Source organism: Muscardinus avellanarius (assembly GCF_963383645.1).
Source record: "Muscardinus avellanarius genome assembly, chromosome: 4".
NCBI classification, from domain to species: domain Eukaryota; kingdom Metazoa; phylum Chordata; class Mammalia; order Rodentia; family Gliridae; genus Muscardinus; species Muscardinus avellanarius.
The window spans coordinates 129132254-129144282 of record NC_137789.1 but is presented as its reverse complement, the minus strand read 5'-3'; the positions used below and the strand labels follow the sequence as shown (position 1 = coordinate 129144282).

Here is a 12029-nt window from a genome sequence, read left to right as displayed (position 1 = left end):
AATCTCCTCTTCTGGGGGGAGGGGCTTTACCAGGGCCTTAGGTCTTGGGAGAAGAGGGGTGTAGGTAGGTGGGGTCGGGGGAGGGAAGAGTTGGGGAAAAAAAGAAAAAAAAATTGTGTTTGAATATAGGACTTGAAAGACCCTGCCAGAGATAAGCCAGTTTGACATCTTATTTTCTAGAGCAAGTAACCGATCTCTTTCATCTGGTGTTCTATTTATTTTGCAAACAATGACTTTGAATATTTTGATTTGATACACCATAAATTTAAAGTAAGAGAACGTTGCCAAAGATAAACAAAGCTGGATGCTAGTTAAAGCAGTAAGGGCAGTTTTGACTCAGTAATGACGACTGCAATAAGGAAAAAAGGGTGATTTGTGAACTGAACTCAACCTCGTGGGAAGAAAAGGAGGACATTTTTTAAATGCTGGGGAAAGACATGAGGGCCGTTGGGGTTGTCTATATGCTAGGCCGTGTGGGCCTTGTTAACTGGAACTTGTCTGAATGTTACTATTGACCTGCCGAGTCCTCTACAACTCATTGACAAAGGTGCCATTGGAAAGCACAGTCTTTGATCAGAGCAGGATAAGACACCAGGCCACCACCAGCAAGGGGCCATCCTAGGGCTGTGCTCTTGAACTGCTAGAAGCCACAGTAGAGTTTGGTCAAGGGGAGGGGGGTGTCTCTGCTAACACCCAGGTGGGAAAACATGAATTTTACCCTGATGATATTCCCAGGGATTTTGGAGGCAAGGGTTTGGGGATAGTAAGTGAGGCAGAAGCCACACTATAAATGTCACATAGAGAACACATGGAAAGTATAAGCAGCTGAGTTAGATAAGACTAACCAAAATAGTACACAAAGGCTGAAATAAACAACTGAATAGACAAGTGTTGCTTTCTTTTCTTTTTCTCCTCCTCCTCCTCCTTTTTTTTTTTTTTTTTTTTTTTTTTGGTGGTACTGGGGTTCCTGGAAACCCTTCTACCTCTGGGTTACACTCCCAGACCTATTTTTATATATTTTTTTATTTGGAAACAGGGTCTCTTAAGCCAGTGCGGCTGGCTTCGAACCTTCACGATCCTCCTGTCTCCGCCTCCCGAGCGCAGGGATTACAAGCGTGTGCCACCACACCTGGCTTTCTTCTTCTTTTTTAGAAAAATACCAACACAGCCGGGCGTGGTGGCGCACGCTTGTAATCCCCGCGCTTGGGAGGCGGAGACAGGAGGATCGCGCAGGTTCGAAGCCAGCCGCGCTGGCGTAAGAGACCCTGTTTCAAAAATATAAAATAGGTCTGGGAGTGTAGCCCGGAGGAAGAAGGGCTTCCAGGAACCCCAGTACCACCAAAAAAAAAAAAAAAAAAGAAAGAAAGAAAAATACCAACACATACTTGGAGTATATGAAATTCTTTTTCCCCCCATTTCTGTTGATAACAAAAGCACAGTTCCTGACTCCCCTGTGTGACTGCAAACTCCTTGCTTCTAGGACTCATCTCGTCTACTATTTTGTGTCTCCAGAATGTGACAACTATTGTATAGAGGGGGTACTAGCGAAACCCTTTGCTGGTGATGGCCTGACGCCATAATCTGCTTCTGATGAAGAATAGACTCCCCTTAAGTCATGATGGTCTCTGCAGGACAGAACCCAGCTGCTTAAAAATGGAAACTTAGCCAGTGTGAAACTGCTGGGTGGATGTGAATGTGCAGCACCATCCTTGAGGGCTGCAGCTCTATCTGCCTCAGTGTGAACGATATGGGTCAAGCCACAGGGGGGATTTAGTTAATGCATTTGTAGAGGAGGGCTGATGACTGCAGAAGGTTTTTAAATAGCTCAGTGTATTGAAACCCAGGATGAAATAAGAACATGGCCAGAAGCAGGTTCCAATCCTCTAGCCTATCCTAGGTGAGTTGAAGATTGATTGTGAAGTATTCTACTATTCAGGACGTTGAATGTTGGTCATGGAATAAAATTAAGAATCTTTTTTTTTTTTTGGTGGTGGTACTGAGGATTGAACCCAGGAGCATTATACCTCTGAACTATATCCCCAGACCTGTTTTTTATTCTTTATTTTGAAACAGGGTCTCACTAAGTTGTGGAGGTTCTTACTAAGTAGCTGAAGCTGGCTGTGAACCTGTGATCCTCCTGTCTCAGCCTCTCAAGGACGGGGATTACAAGGGTGAGCCACCACACCCAGCTATTAAATAAATTTTTAATCAACCTGCAAAAATGCCTGAAGGGACTTGACACCTCCCCTGACTTATGTTTCAAGAACTAGCTTCCTATGACACATTGAATAACATGTCTTTTGCAATATAGTATAAATATTAATAAAGTCCCACCCAATATGCATGTTTGCATGCTGGAGAGACTAAAACAGCTCCAGACCATCTCTCTCTCTCTCTCTCTCTCTCTCTCTCTCTCTGTATGTGTGTGTGTATATATATATATACATATATATATATATATACACACAAGCATGGTAGCACACGCTTGTAATCCCAGCATATATATATATACACATATATGATATATAGAAATATATCTTATAAAATAAAAATATATTGAATATGTAACACATCACATATGTAGGGTATATATAAAATATATTATATATAATGTATCATATATGTATGTATATATAAAATATTATATATAAATTTAAAATTTTTGTTATTTATTTGTTGAGACAGGGTCTTTTAAGTTGTCCAGGCTGGCCTTGAACCTGTGATGCTCCTGTCCCACTTCCCAAGTACTGGGAATTCAGGCATGTGCCATTATACTCGGCTTCCTTCACCCTATAGGCTGTTTCTTTTGTGTGTATGTGTGGTAGTACTAGGAATTGAACCCAGGGGAAGTCTACTTCTGAGATACACACCCCAGCCTTCTTTTATTTTTTAATTTGGAAACAGGGTCTTGCTAAGTTGCAGAGAACCTCACTAAGTAGCTGAGGCAGGCCACAAACCTGCGATCCTCCCCAGTACTGGGAGCACTAGACACTTCACCTGGCTAAAGTATTCTTTCTTTCTTTCTTTCTTTCTTTCTTTCTTTCTTTCTTTCTTTCTTTCTTCCTTCCTTCCTTCCTTCCTTTCCTTTCCCTTTCTCTCTTTTCTTTCTTTCCTTCTTTCCTTTCTTCTTTCTTTGCAGTATTGGGGATTAAACTCAGGGCATTCTACCTTTGAGCTATTCTCCCAGCCCTATTTTTATTTTTTATTTTGAAGCAGGGTCCCACTAAGTTTCAGAGGGCCTCACAAGTTGCTGAGGCTGGTTTGAGAACCAGCAGTCCTCCTGTCTCAGCCTCCCAAGTACTGCGATTACAAGCATGCGCCCCCACGCCCGGCTGTGCACTGTTCCTAATATGCGTGTTCAGGCAAAGTAGGCATAAGGTTTTTAAATTTTTTTTATTTTTTGTTTGTTTTTCCTCAATTGTAATCCTCCTGACAGCCAATGAATTTGCTAGGAAATATGTATAAAAACTGCTATGTTTCAAAGCACATTATTATTTTTTTCTGAGACCCGCTGTCTTGGATTTTTTTATACTAGAAAAGAGGTATAGCCTTCACTGTTGGGAAGTATCCTTTTTTAAAAACAAATCCAACTTTCTTTGTTATTTTCATTATTTAAATATATGCTTATTGCAAAAAAATTTTGGAAAACACAGAAAATGAAAACATCTATAATCTCTCACTACTGCCCCACCCCACCCCAAATAACCATCAAACAACATTTTGATCAGTTTCCTTCCTGCCTTTGTTTTATTTGCCTGTCACTCGACCTAGTTCATATGGTAGAGAGAGAAGCCTCCCCTTAAGGTTTGGCTGTATAGGTCAATGGATTCAGTCTCTGTTCGGAAGCTCTGCTCGAGAGCTAGGACTTGTACTGTCTGTGGTTTATTTTGACCCATAGAGCACATGTGTGTTTAATGCGCCTTCTGAGCCACCACCCCGGGAACTCTGGCCCATCGCATGCTCGGGAGCAGTGTGCTCACCGCGCCGTTTCCTCTGTTGCCTGAGCAGCTGGGCTCGGTCCCTGGCAGCAGATATCTCGGGCTCAGAGCTGCCTCTTTGGCTGTCCTGCCTTCATCTCCTTCAGTACCACCGTGTGGGTATTCATCGCTGCGTCTGTAACTAAGGCCGTGGTCCCTGCTGGAGCCCTGGGCGTTTCAACAAAGAGCTTTCTGTGTAAGTGGCATCCTGACCATCTGCTTCATACCTTCCTGTCTGGCTTTTGACAAATTTTTTTACCCTGAAAAGAAGTCCCATATTTGCTAAGGCTTCTAATTTCTGTTTGTTAATGTTTTATTTTTGCATTTCTGGGTTTTGGCCTCTTTACCTATATAATCTTGTCTCCTCCCTACTCTGACACTTTAGAAACCTGTAAGATTAGGAAGGCTTAAACAGATGAAATCTAGGATTTCATTAGAGGATATTAGGAAATGAGATTGAGGGGGGCTGTAGGAGCTTAAAAATAAGTACATAAAGGGAAAAAAGACATGGGAGAAAGATCACTAGAAACTCAGGAATTTCTGAACAGAGCATTTTAGAAAAAGAAAAAGTCAACATCCTATGAGTTATGGCATTGTGAGATTTCACATATCTGATTATTGATTTTTGAAATATGCCCCAACAATTTTGAAGCTTGCATTTATTTCATCAACAAGAAATGCTTGATAATTTTAGTTTTAAATATCGAAGAATAATTTTAAAATCAAAGCATCTTTTCACATAGAATTCTTATAGTTTTTCTGAAAAAAAAATTGTGATGGATCTATTCACAGCCAGCAAATTGCACAGACCCTCACTCTGTCCCCATTGCAAACCCCTGGTAGTTCTGTCCGGAACTATCATTTATGCCAAGGTTCCAATACCACTTGCTTCTGGAGTATTTTTTTTTTCTTTTCTCCTCATCTTTTATGAGCCAGTGAAGAAGAGCCACCAGCATACCTGGTGGCCCCGCCACACGGCCCATGTGGTTGCTTCAGCTACTTCTGCCTGAGCTTGGATCACAGCATCCTAGCATGGTGTCTGTCAGCCCTGAACAAGCTGCCACTGACTTTCTGGTCAGTACCCCTCTCTGAACCCCACTTGGAATGCTCTTTGGAAAGCATGATAGGACCGCTCTTGGATACCAGTGGTGAGCTGCTTGTCACCCATCCTGGCCCATGACGGACCCTGGTCCCCTGAGCACAGCCAGATGTTTAGATAAGAGCCAAGCAGCTCAACCATCCTTTCTGCCTCAAAGCAACAGACAAGTTTTTGATTGAGCTCTGTGGTATTGTGTTCAGATCTGCCAGAAATACAATTGAGGGGCTGGGCTGTAGCTTAGCAGCAGAGTGCTTGCCTAACATGTGCAAGGTCCTGGGTTCTAACCCCAGTACTAAAAAACAATAACAAACAGAATAAAACAAAACCAAAAAACCTGTGGTGGTTTCAGTATGAAATTTTGCAACTACTTTTTGGTTTATCATCCCTAGATTACTCATCTCCCAATAGTGAAAGGCAAAACAATTTTGACCTTATCTTATGGCGCCAGCTACCATATATATATATATATATATATATATATATATACGGTATATATATGGTAGCATATATATTTGCCCTCAGTCCCCAGTCATTTCACTCCCTTAACTAATTGGCTCAGATCCACTCTCTGAGCTGGTCATGGTGGCGCACGCTTGTAATCCCCGCGCTTGGGAGGCAGAGACAGGAGTATCGCGGAGGTTCGAAGCCAGCCTCGCTGGCTTAAGAGACCCTGTTTCCAAATAAAACATAAAATAGGTCTGGGTGTGTAGCCCAGAGGTAGAAGGGTTCCATCCCCAGTACCACCAAAAAAAAAAAAAAAAAAAAAAAATCCACTCTCTGATTTCAGCTCTATCTGCTGCTCTCCCAGGTACATCACCTCTTGGGCATGCGGAAGGGAACACGTTTCTTGGCTTCCAGTGAAGCAGTTCACAAAGCCCCTGCTCAATTACCAACTGAGCCGGCGGTATCCTACCTGAGCTCGTTTTCCACCCTGAACCCTTTCCTGCGGGCCAGCTCCATCAGGAAGGCTCGGCGGCTGGTTCCCATTTTCTTCTCCAAAATGTACAGGACCAGCTCTTGGAATCTGACATCATGAGGAGTGGAGGCCATCAAGGCCCCCGTCTGCCTGGGTCTCTTCTTCCGAGGGCCCAAGTGGACTGTGCACTGTGCGTCCATAGCAAGACTGCTCTGTCTCTGGCTATGCCCTCAGGTGGCATCTCTGGGAGTGAGGGGAGCCTGTCACCCTCCTGCATAAGGGCTCTGATGTCATCTCGCTGGCAGACTCTGAAGCACGGCAAGGCTTCATGGGCACTGCCCTGCTAACAGCTTCCTGCTGAAGGGATTTCTCCTCTGTTCAGTTCCTTTGTTCAATATGGAGATCCTAGTGAAAATAGTGAATTAACTCTGACTTTCATATGCATAATCTCATCAGCTCTCCAGAAAAGCCTTGTGAGAAAGAGAGAGAAGAATCGGTGTTTACATATTGCTTATTTATTTCTAAATGTGTTGAGGCCTCAACGCATTTAGAAATAAATGGTCTTTGTTGGTCCCCCTTTTTCACCCCCAACTCACCTGCATTCTCTACCTCTCAAAGATAATCATTACAGTATTTGGCATGTGTGTAATTTGCATGGGTGTTACATGTTGCCTGTGGGCTTTTTGATATTACATGAAAGGCATTGCTGCCCTTCTTATTCTGCTTCTCACCTTTCCTTCCTTCCTTCCTTCTTTCCTTCCTTCCTTCCTTCCTTCCTTCCTTCCTTCCTTTCTTTCTTTCTTTCTTTCTTCCTTGCTCCCTCCCTTCCTTCCTTTTTTCTTTTTTCCCTTTCTTTCTTTCTTTCACCCTGAACTATGTTTTTCAGAATCTGTGTTCTACTTTGCTGCTTCTAATTGCTCCACTCAGTATTTCCACTGACTACATGTTCCTTTATGTGGGTGTAGTTTATAAATAATGAAACCAAGGCTCAGACAATTACCTAAGATCACACAATAAAGGGCCAGACAAGGTCTAGAATTCAGTTCTTTTGACTCCAAATACAATATGTCTTGGTTTACTTTAGTAGACTGTTCAGATAATAGTTTATTATATAATTCTAAATAGGTTTTTAAAGATGGAATGGGATGGGATGAATTTTAGATAATTATTGCCATAAAGAGATGTTTTCAGTTGGGCGTGGTGGCACATGCCTGTAATCTCAGTACTTGGGGGTACTGAGGCAGAGAGATTACAGGTTTGAGGCCAGCCTCAGCAATGTAGTGAGACCCCCTAGAAACTTAATAAGATCTTGTTTCAAAATAAAAAATAGGGCAGGGGGGCTCAGAGGTAGAATGCTCCTGAGTTAAATCCTCAGTTTAGAGAGAGAGAGAGAGAGAGAGAGAGAGAGAGAGAGAGAGAGAGAGAGAGAGAGAGAGAGATAGATGCTGGGTGTGGTGGTGCACACTTGTAATCCCAGTACTTGGGAGACTAAGACAGGAGGATTCTAGGTTCATGCTAGCCTCGGATTGGAGGTATATCTCGGAGGTAAAAAAAAAAAAAAAAAAAAAAAATACACCTCTGGGTTCCATCCCCAGAACCACACACACACAAAAAGACATTTTCATAACTTTCTATGCAAAATAAAATCTGTGACTTTCATCAACACACTCTATAAATTTCATTTCCTGAGTACCTACTATGTGGCCAGGCAAGCACCTCCCAGCCTTTGCTGATTGAATCCTCCCCAAACCACTGTCAGGTAGGTACAACCTTCCTCATTTGTCTAAGCAACTTGATCAAGGTCACAGTGGCTAATACATGGTCACAACTAAGAAATAACTGAGCCAGGATTTGAACTCAGATTTGCCTGATTTTAAACCCTGTGCTCTTAAACCACCAAGGACATGTCTTCCCTGATAACAAATCTGGGCTCTGCCCACCCGCCCTGCCGTATTATTTGCAACTTTTGTCATGAGCCTCTCACCACAACACCAGGGGAAGATTGATATGAGATCTACTTCCAAGCATCTTCAGAGTTGTCTGTGTTGCCCAAAAAAGCATATCAGAAATCTCAAGTGGAGGTTGTAGTGCAATAGATCTCAGCTCTCTGCAAGCAAGAACTTTTGAGTAAATACAGATGTCAAACATATAAAGCAAGTTGCTTTGTTCAGAATATGTTAAAGATGATGGGAAGTGCTCGAGAAGATGCTGGACAGCAGTTTGCACGAATGGTGTGCAACGGATTCAAAGTTCTAGGAGGATCTTGAATGAGCCTCTCATTCCAGGACACCTTGACCGCTTGCAGAGATCAACATTTGCAGATGAGAGTCCATTTTGGTCCTTTCTGTTAGGTGTTTGGTTGCTGAAGTACTGGAAGCTTCAGGTCAGAACACAGTCTTAGCTGCCAGGTGGTCTCCCAGTGTGAAGGGAAAGGGTTCTAGACAGAGTCTGGAGTTGCTGTGCTCATTCCCAAGGTCTAGGCACAGAAGGGGAAAGCCGTGCCACCTAAGGGTACAGGGATGGAGTGGTGTTAGAGATGTGGCTAAGAGTACAGGCTTTGAAGTCACACTGCCCACAAGAATTCTACCTCTACTGCCTCCAAGCTGTGACCTCAAGCAGGTTGCTTAACTGCTTTAATTTTAGTGGATCTGGGGATTGAACTCAGGGGCAGTCTACCTCCAAGATACACCTACAGCCCTATTCTGTTTTTTATTTGGAAAGGGGTCTCACTAAGTTGCTGAAGGCCTCATGAAGTTGCTGAGGCTGGTTTTGAATCTGTGACTATTCTGCCTCAGCCTCCCAAGCACCGGGATTACAGGTGTGTGCCACCGTACCCAGCACTTAATTTCTTTAAGCCTCAGATTTCTCCCTCTGTAAAAGAATGACTGGGGACTCTACCCATCTAACTCTTTGGGCAGAGCTCTTGACCCTGAGAAGGAACTTGAAATAAATGTCAGTCAGTAGCAGTGTTTTAAGTCATTCCAATTCAGTCTGAAACCAGAACTGTATGTTTTATAAAGCTATTAAATCATCAAAATGCTAGATTAGCCAATATCATATTCAATTTGTTTTGGATCACTTATACTAAAAAGATTACCAACACAAGTTTAAACTGTAATGATCCCCGTCCTATCACTGCCAGGCACCATTCCCCTGACAGAGGACACCTGCACTGAAGAAAGGCATTCCATCTCTCATCCATAACTCACTCAACAGACTCTGGGGATGGAATCTGTGGCTTCTAATTCCCCTCTGCTGCCTCAGAGGGGCCCTCCCCATGGCACAGGTGAGCCACGCTGGGATGGCGGGGTGCCAGCTGTAGCCATTGTGCCATGGTTTAAGTGTGGTTTGACCCTCCAACACTCACACTGAAACTGGGTTGCCCTTGTGCTGGTATTGGGAGAGGGCCCTTGAGAGGCAGGAGGTCCTTAAGAGGAATGAATGCCTCTCTTGTGGGACTAGGCACTCATTCTTGTGGAACAGTTAGCAGGAGTTGTGCAGTAAAGAGCCCTTCGGGCTTTGTCTCTTCTACAAAGACCCACTTGCCCTGCCGCTTCCACGTGGGTTCAAGCAGCCCGAGCCCCTTGCTCCATGCTCTCTGTGATTCCCCAGCTTCCAGAACTGTGAGGCCAAAAACCCCTTTCCTTGGGTGTTTTGTTACAGAAACAGAAAGCAGACTAAGACACTTTTTCGTGGCTCAAGGAAGGGAGGTGGGAAACCCCTCAGCACCACCCTAAAATGGGTTTGAAGACCCCAAAGTCTCATTGTCATTTCAGGGGTTAAATTAAGTTATGCTCACAAAGTGCCTTGAAAATGATGGAACGCTGCACGAAGGTGAGTTGCCTCATCTGGTGCCCCCATTCTCTCCTCTGTGCAATGGGAGTTATAAAGATTCCTATCTTGCAGGTGGTTAGAAAGACTCAACAATTGCTTCAAGGAGTACTCACAAAATGCTCAGAACTGTCCACTGCTATAAAAAGGCCTCAAGCCTTTCTTTCCCCTCCCCTGCCTGTCTTCATGCCATTTTATAGATAATTTTGCCACAGCACCCTTTTAAGGTCTTTTGTTCCCCTGGAGCCTTCCAGAAGTGGCATCAGGCCCAGACAAGATGAAGAACAGACCAGGATCTCAGCGAGACTGGAGAGGTGTCCTGTAATGACTCTCAATGTGTGTTCCAGGGAATTCCGGTTCTATGGAGTGTTCCAGGCCAAACAAATAGTTCTACAGTGAATTAAATTTAGGTGATCCAGACAAAGGCGATGTAATGTATGTTGACCCACTACAGGCCTAGAGAAGCCCCACAGTAGAGAAACTTGGTTAATTTGGTCCAACCCAGTGTGCCCCCAGCTTGTTGTTTTTTCTGGGGAACACTCAAAGCACCCCTTGTTGGATTTAGTAAGGTCGGTGGTGCTGGAGTTAGGCCAGAACCCCTGCTGCTTAGCAGATGCATGTGTTTGGGAGATTTCCTTGACCCGTGGGACCTGGCTTCCAATTTGTAAAGTGGCAATCACAGAGTCAACCTCAGAGCTTTGTGCATGAGGAAGAAGATAACGTAGAAACTCCCTACCCGACCCACTGTGGGCGCTGGGTCACTGTTCATCCACCCCCTCGCCCTGCCCCTCCCGGCTGTTGGTGGCCTGCGGCCCACACTCCTGGTCGGCAGTGACAGCTGGGAGGAAATAAAGAACAAATCTGATGGCGGGGCACTGCTCTTCTGTTCCTATTACGTGCTGTTCCCTTATTTGATATTGATTTCCCCTCACTCAAGGTAGTAGTGACCGTTGGTATCTGGAGAGACCGTTGGTTCTTGGAGACCTCCACAGAGGCAGGAAAGGAGCCGGAGGTGGCACAGCCTCCCTGGCCCGTGGAGAAGTCTGTCTCTTCGCATCAACAAACATTATTTTTATCCTGAGGAGTCCAGCTGTTGTCCTCTGTGCACACCGGGAGAAGTCAGTTTAAGAAAGAAAACTTCTGTTTCCGGCAGTTTTATTTTCTTTTATATCCAATGCCCTGTATCATCTATTTATTTCAAGCTGTAGCTCTGGGAACTCTGCCATCCTCGACTGTGCGGGCAGGGTCTTGTTTTGGTTGAGTTTTCTACTGAGCACCAGCTTCCTCTGTTGTCTCAACAGCTGTGTTTGGTTCTTGGCAACAGGTGTCTCTGGAGCTTAGAACTGCCGGGAAAATTTGTAGAGTTTCCTGAGTGTCAAACATCTTGGAAAATGAGCTTCTTACCATTAAGAAGCCGCCTGTACCTCTCTGCATATGTCCTGGGTACCTGATAAAAACGAGAACATTCTATATTTCAGTTAAAATTTGAGGTTTTACCTTTATCTACCAAGTGAGAAATGATAGAACAAGAGAATTGATCGAAATGGGTCAGTTGTGACTTCTGTTTTTTCTGGTCTTTACTTCAACATATTTATCAAACTCCAGCTGTGCACCACATGATGGGCTCCTGCATGAGCATCCAGGCCTGGAGGGGAGAAAGTACAGGTATGAGCCTCCAGGGTAAGTTTGAATAGGATGGGGGTTTATTTGCAAATCGGTAGCTCCTGAAGGTGTTCAGGCAGGGGCAGGATGGCCCAAAATGATGCCTTAGGACAGTTAATGAGGCAGCAATGAGTGAGGTGAGTCGGAGAGGAAGAAAGAAGGGAAATAAGTGGGAGACGCTCATCCTGAAAAGCGAACGGGTACCGCTGAAGTGCATGGGAATGGAGCTGGGGTGAGATACGGGGCCAACGACAGGCTGAACTGTTGGTCCTTGGTTGGGGCAAGGGGTCGCGGCCATGACCCCAGCAGACCTGGGGGACATCCTCCAGCCCTGGCCAGAGCCCGCTGCTTCCACACCTTTCTTTCCTGCCTGATCCCTTTTCTTGAGCATCAGACCCACTTACTTTCCACTTAAAAACTTTTCCCAGAATGCTGAAACAGGTCTTCTGCGCCCTTGCCTCTGTCCCCAGATCCCCGAGTTGGCATTCCTGAGGCACAGCTCTCACCCCTCTGGACTTCGGATGGTCTGAGCAGTGAGCAGGGG

General features: G+C 44.6%; 1 protein-coding gene across 1 annotated transcript in view; it reads right to left on the bottom strand.

Annotated features, from left to right (window-relative positions):
* The window catches only part of DNTT (DNA nucleotidylexotransferase), a gene marked incomplete at both ends in the record, with an annotated part of 33056 nt that extends 26864 nt beyond the window's left edge, over positions 1 to 6192 (bottom strand). The window contains one exon of the mRNA XM_080694001.1: positions 5990 to 6192. Within this exon, the coding sequence (XP_080550127.1) occupies positions 5990 to 6192 (203 nt within the window). The remainder of the gene's footprint in view (positions 1 to 5989) is intronic.
* Between the last annotated feature and the right edge of the window lie 5837 nt (positions 6193 to 12029).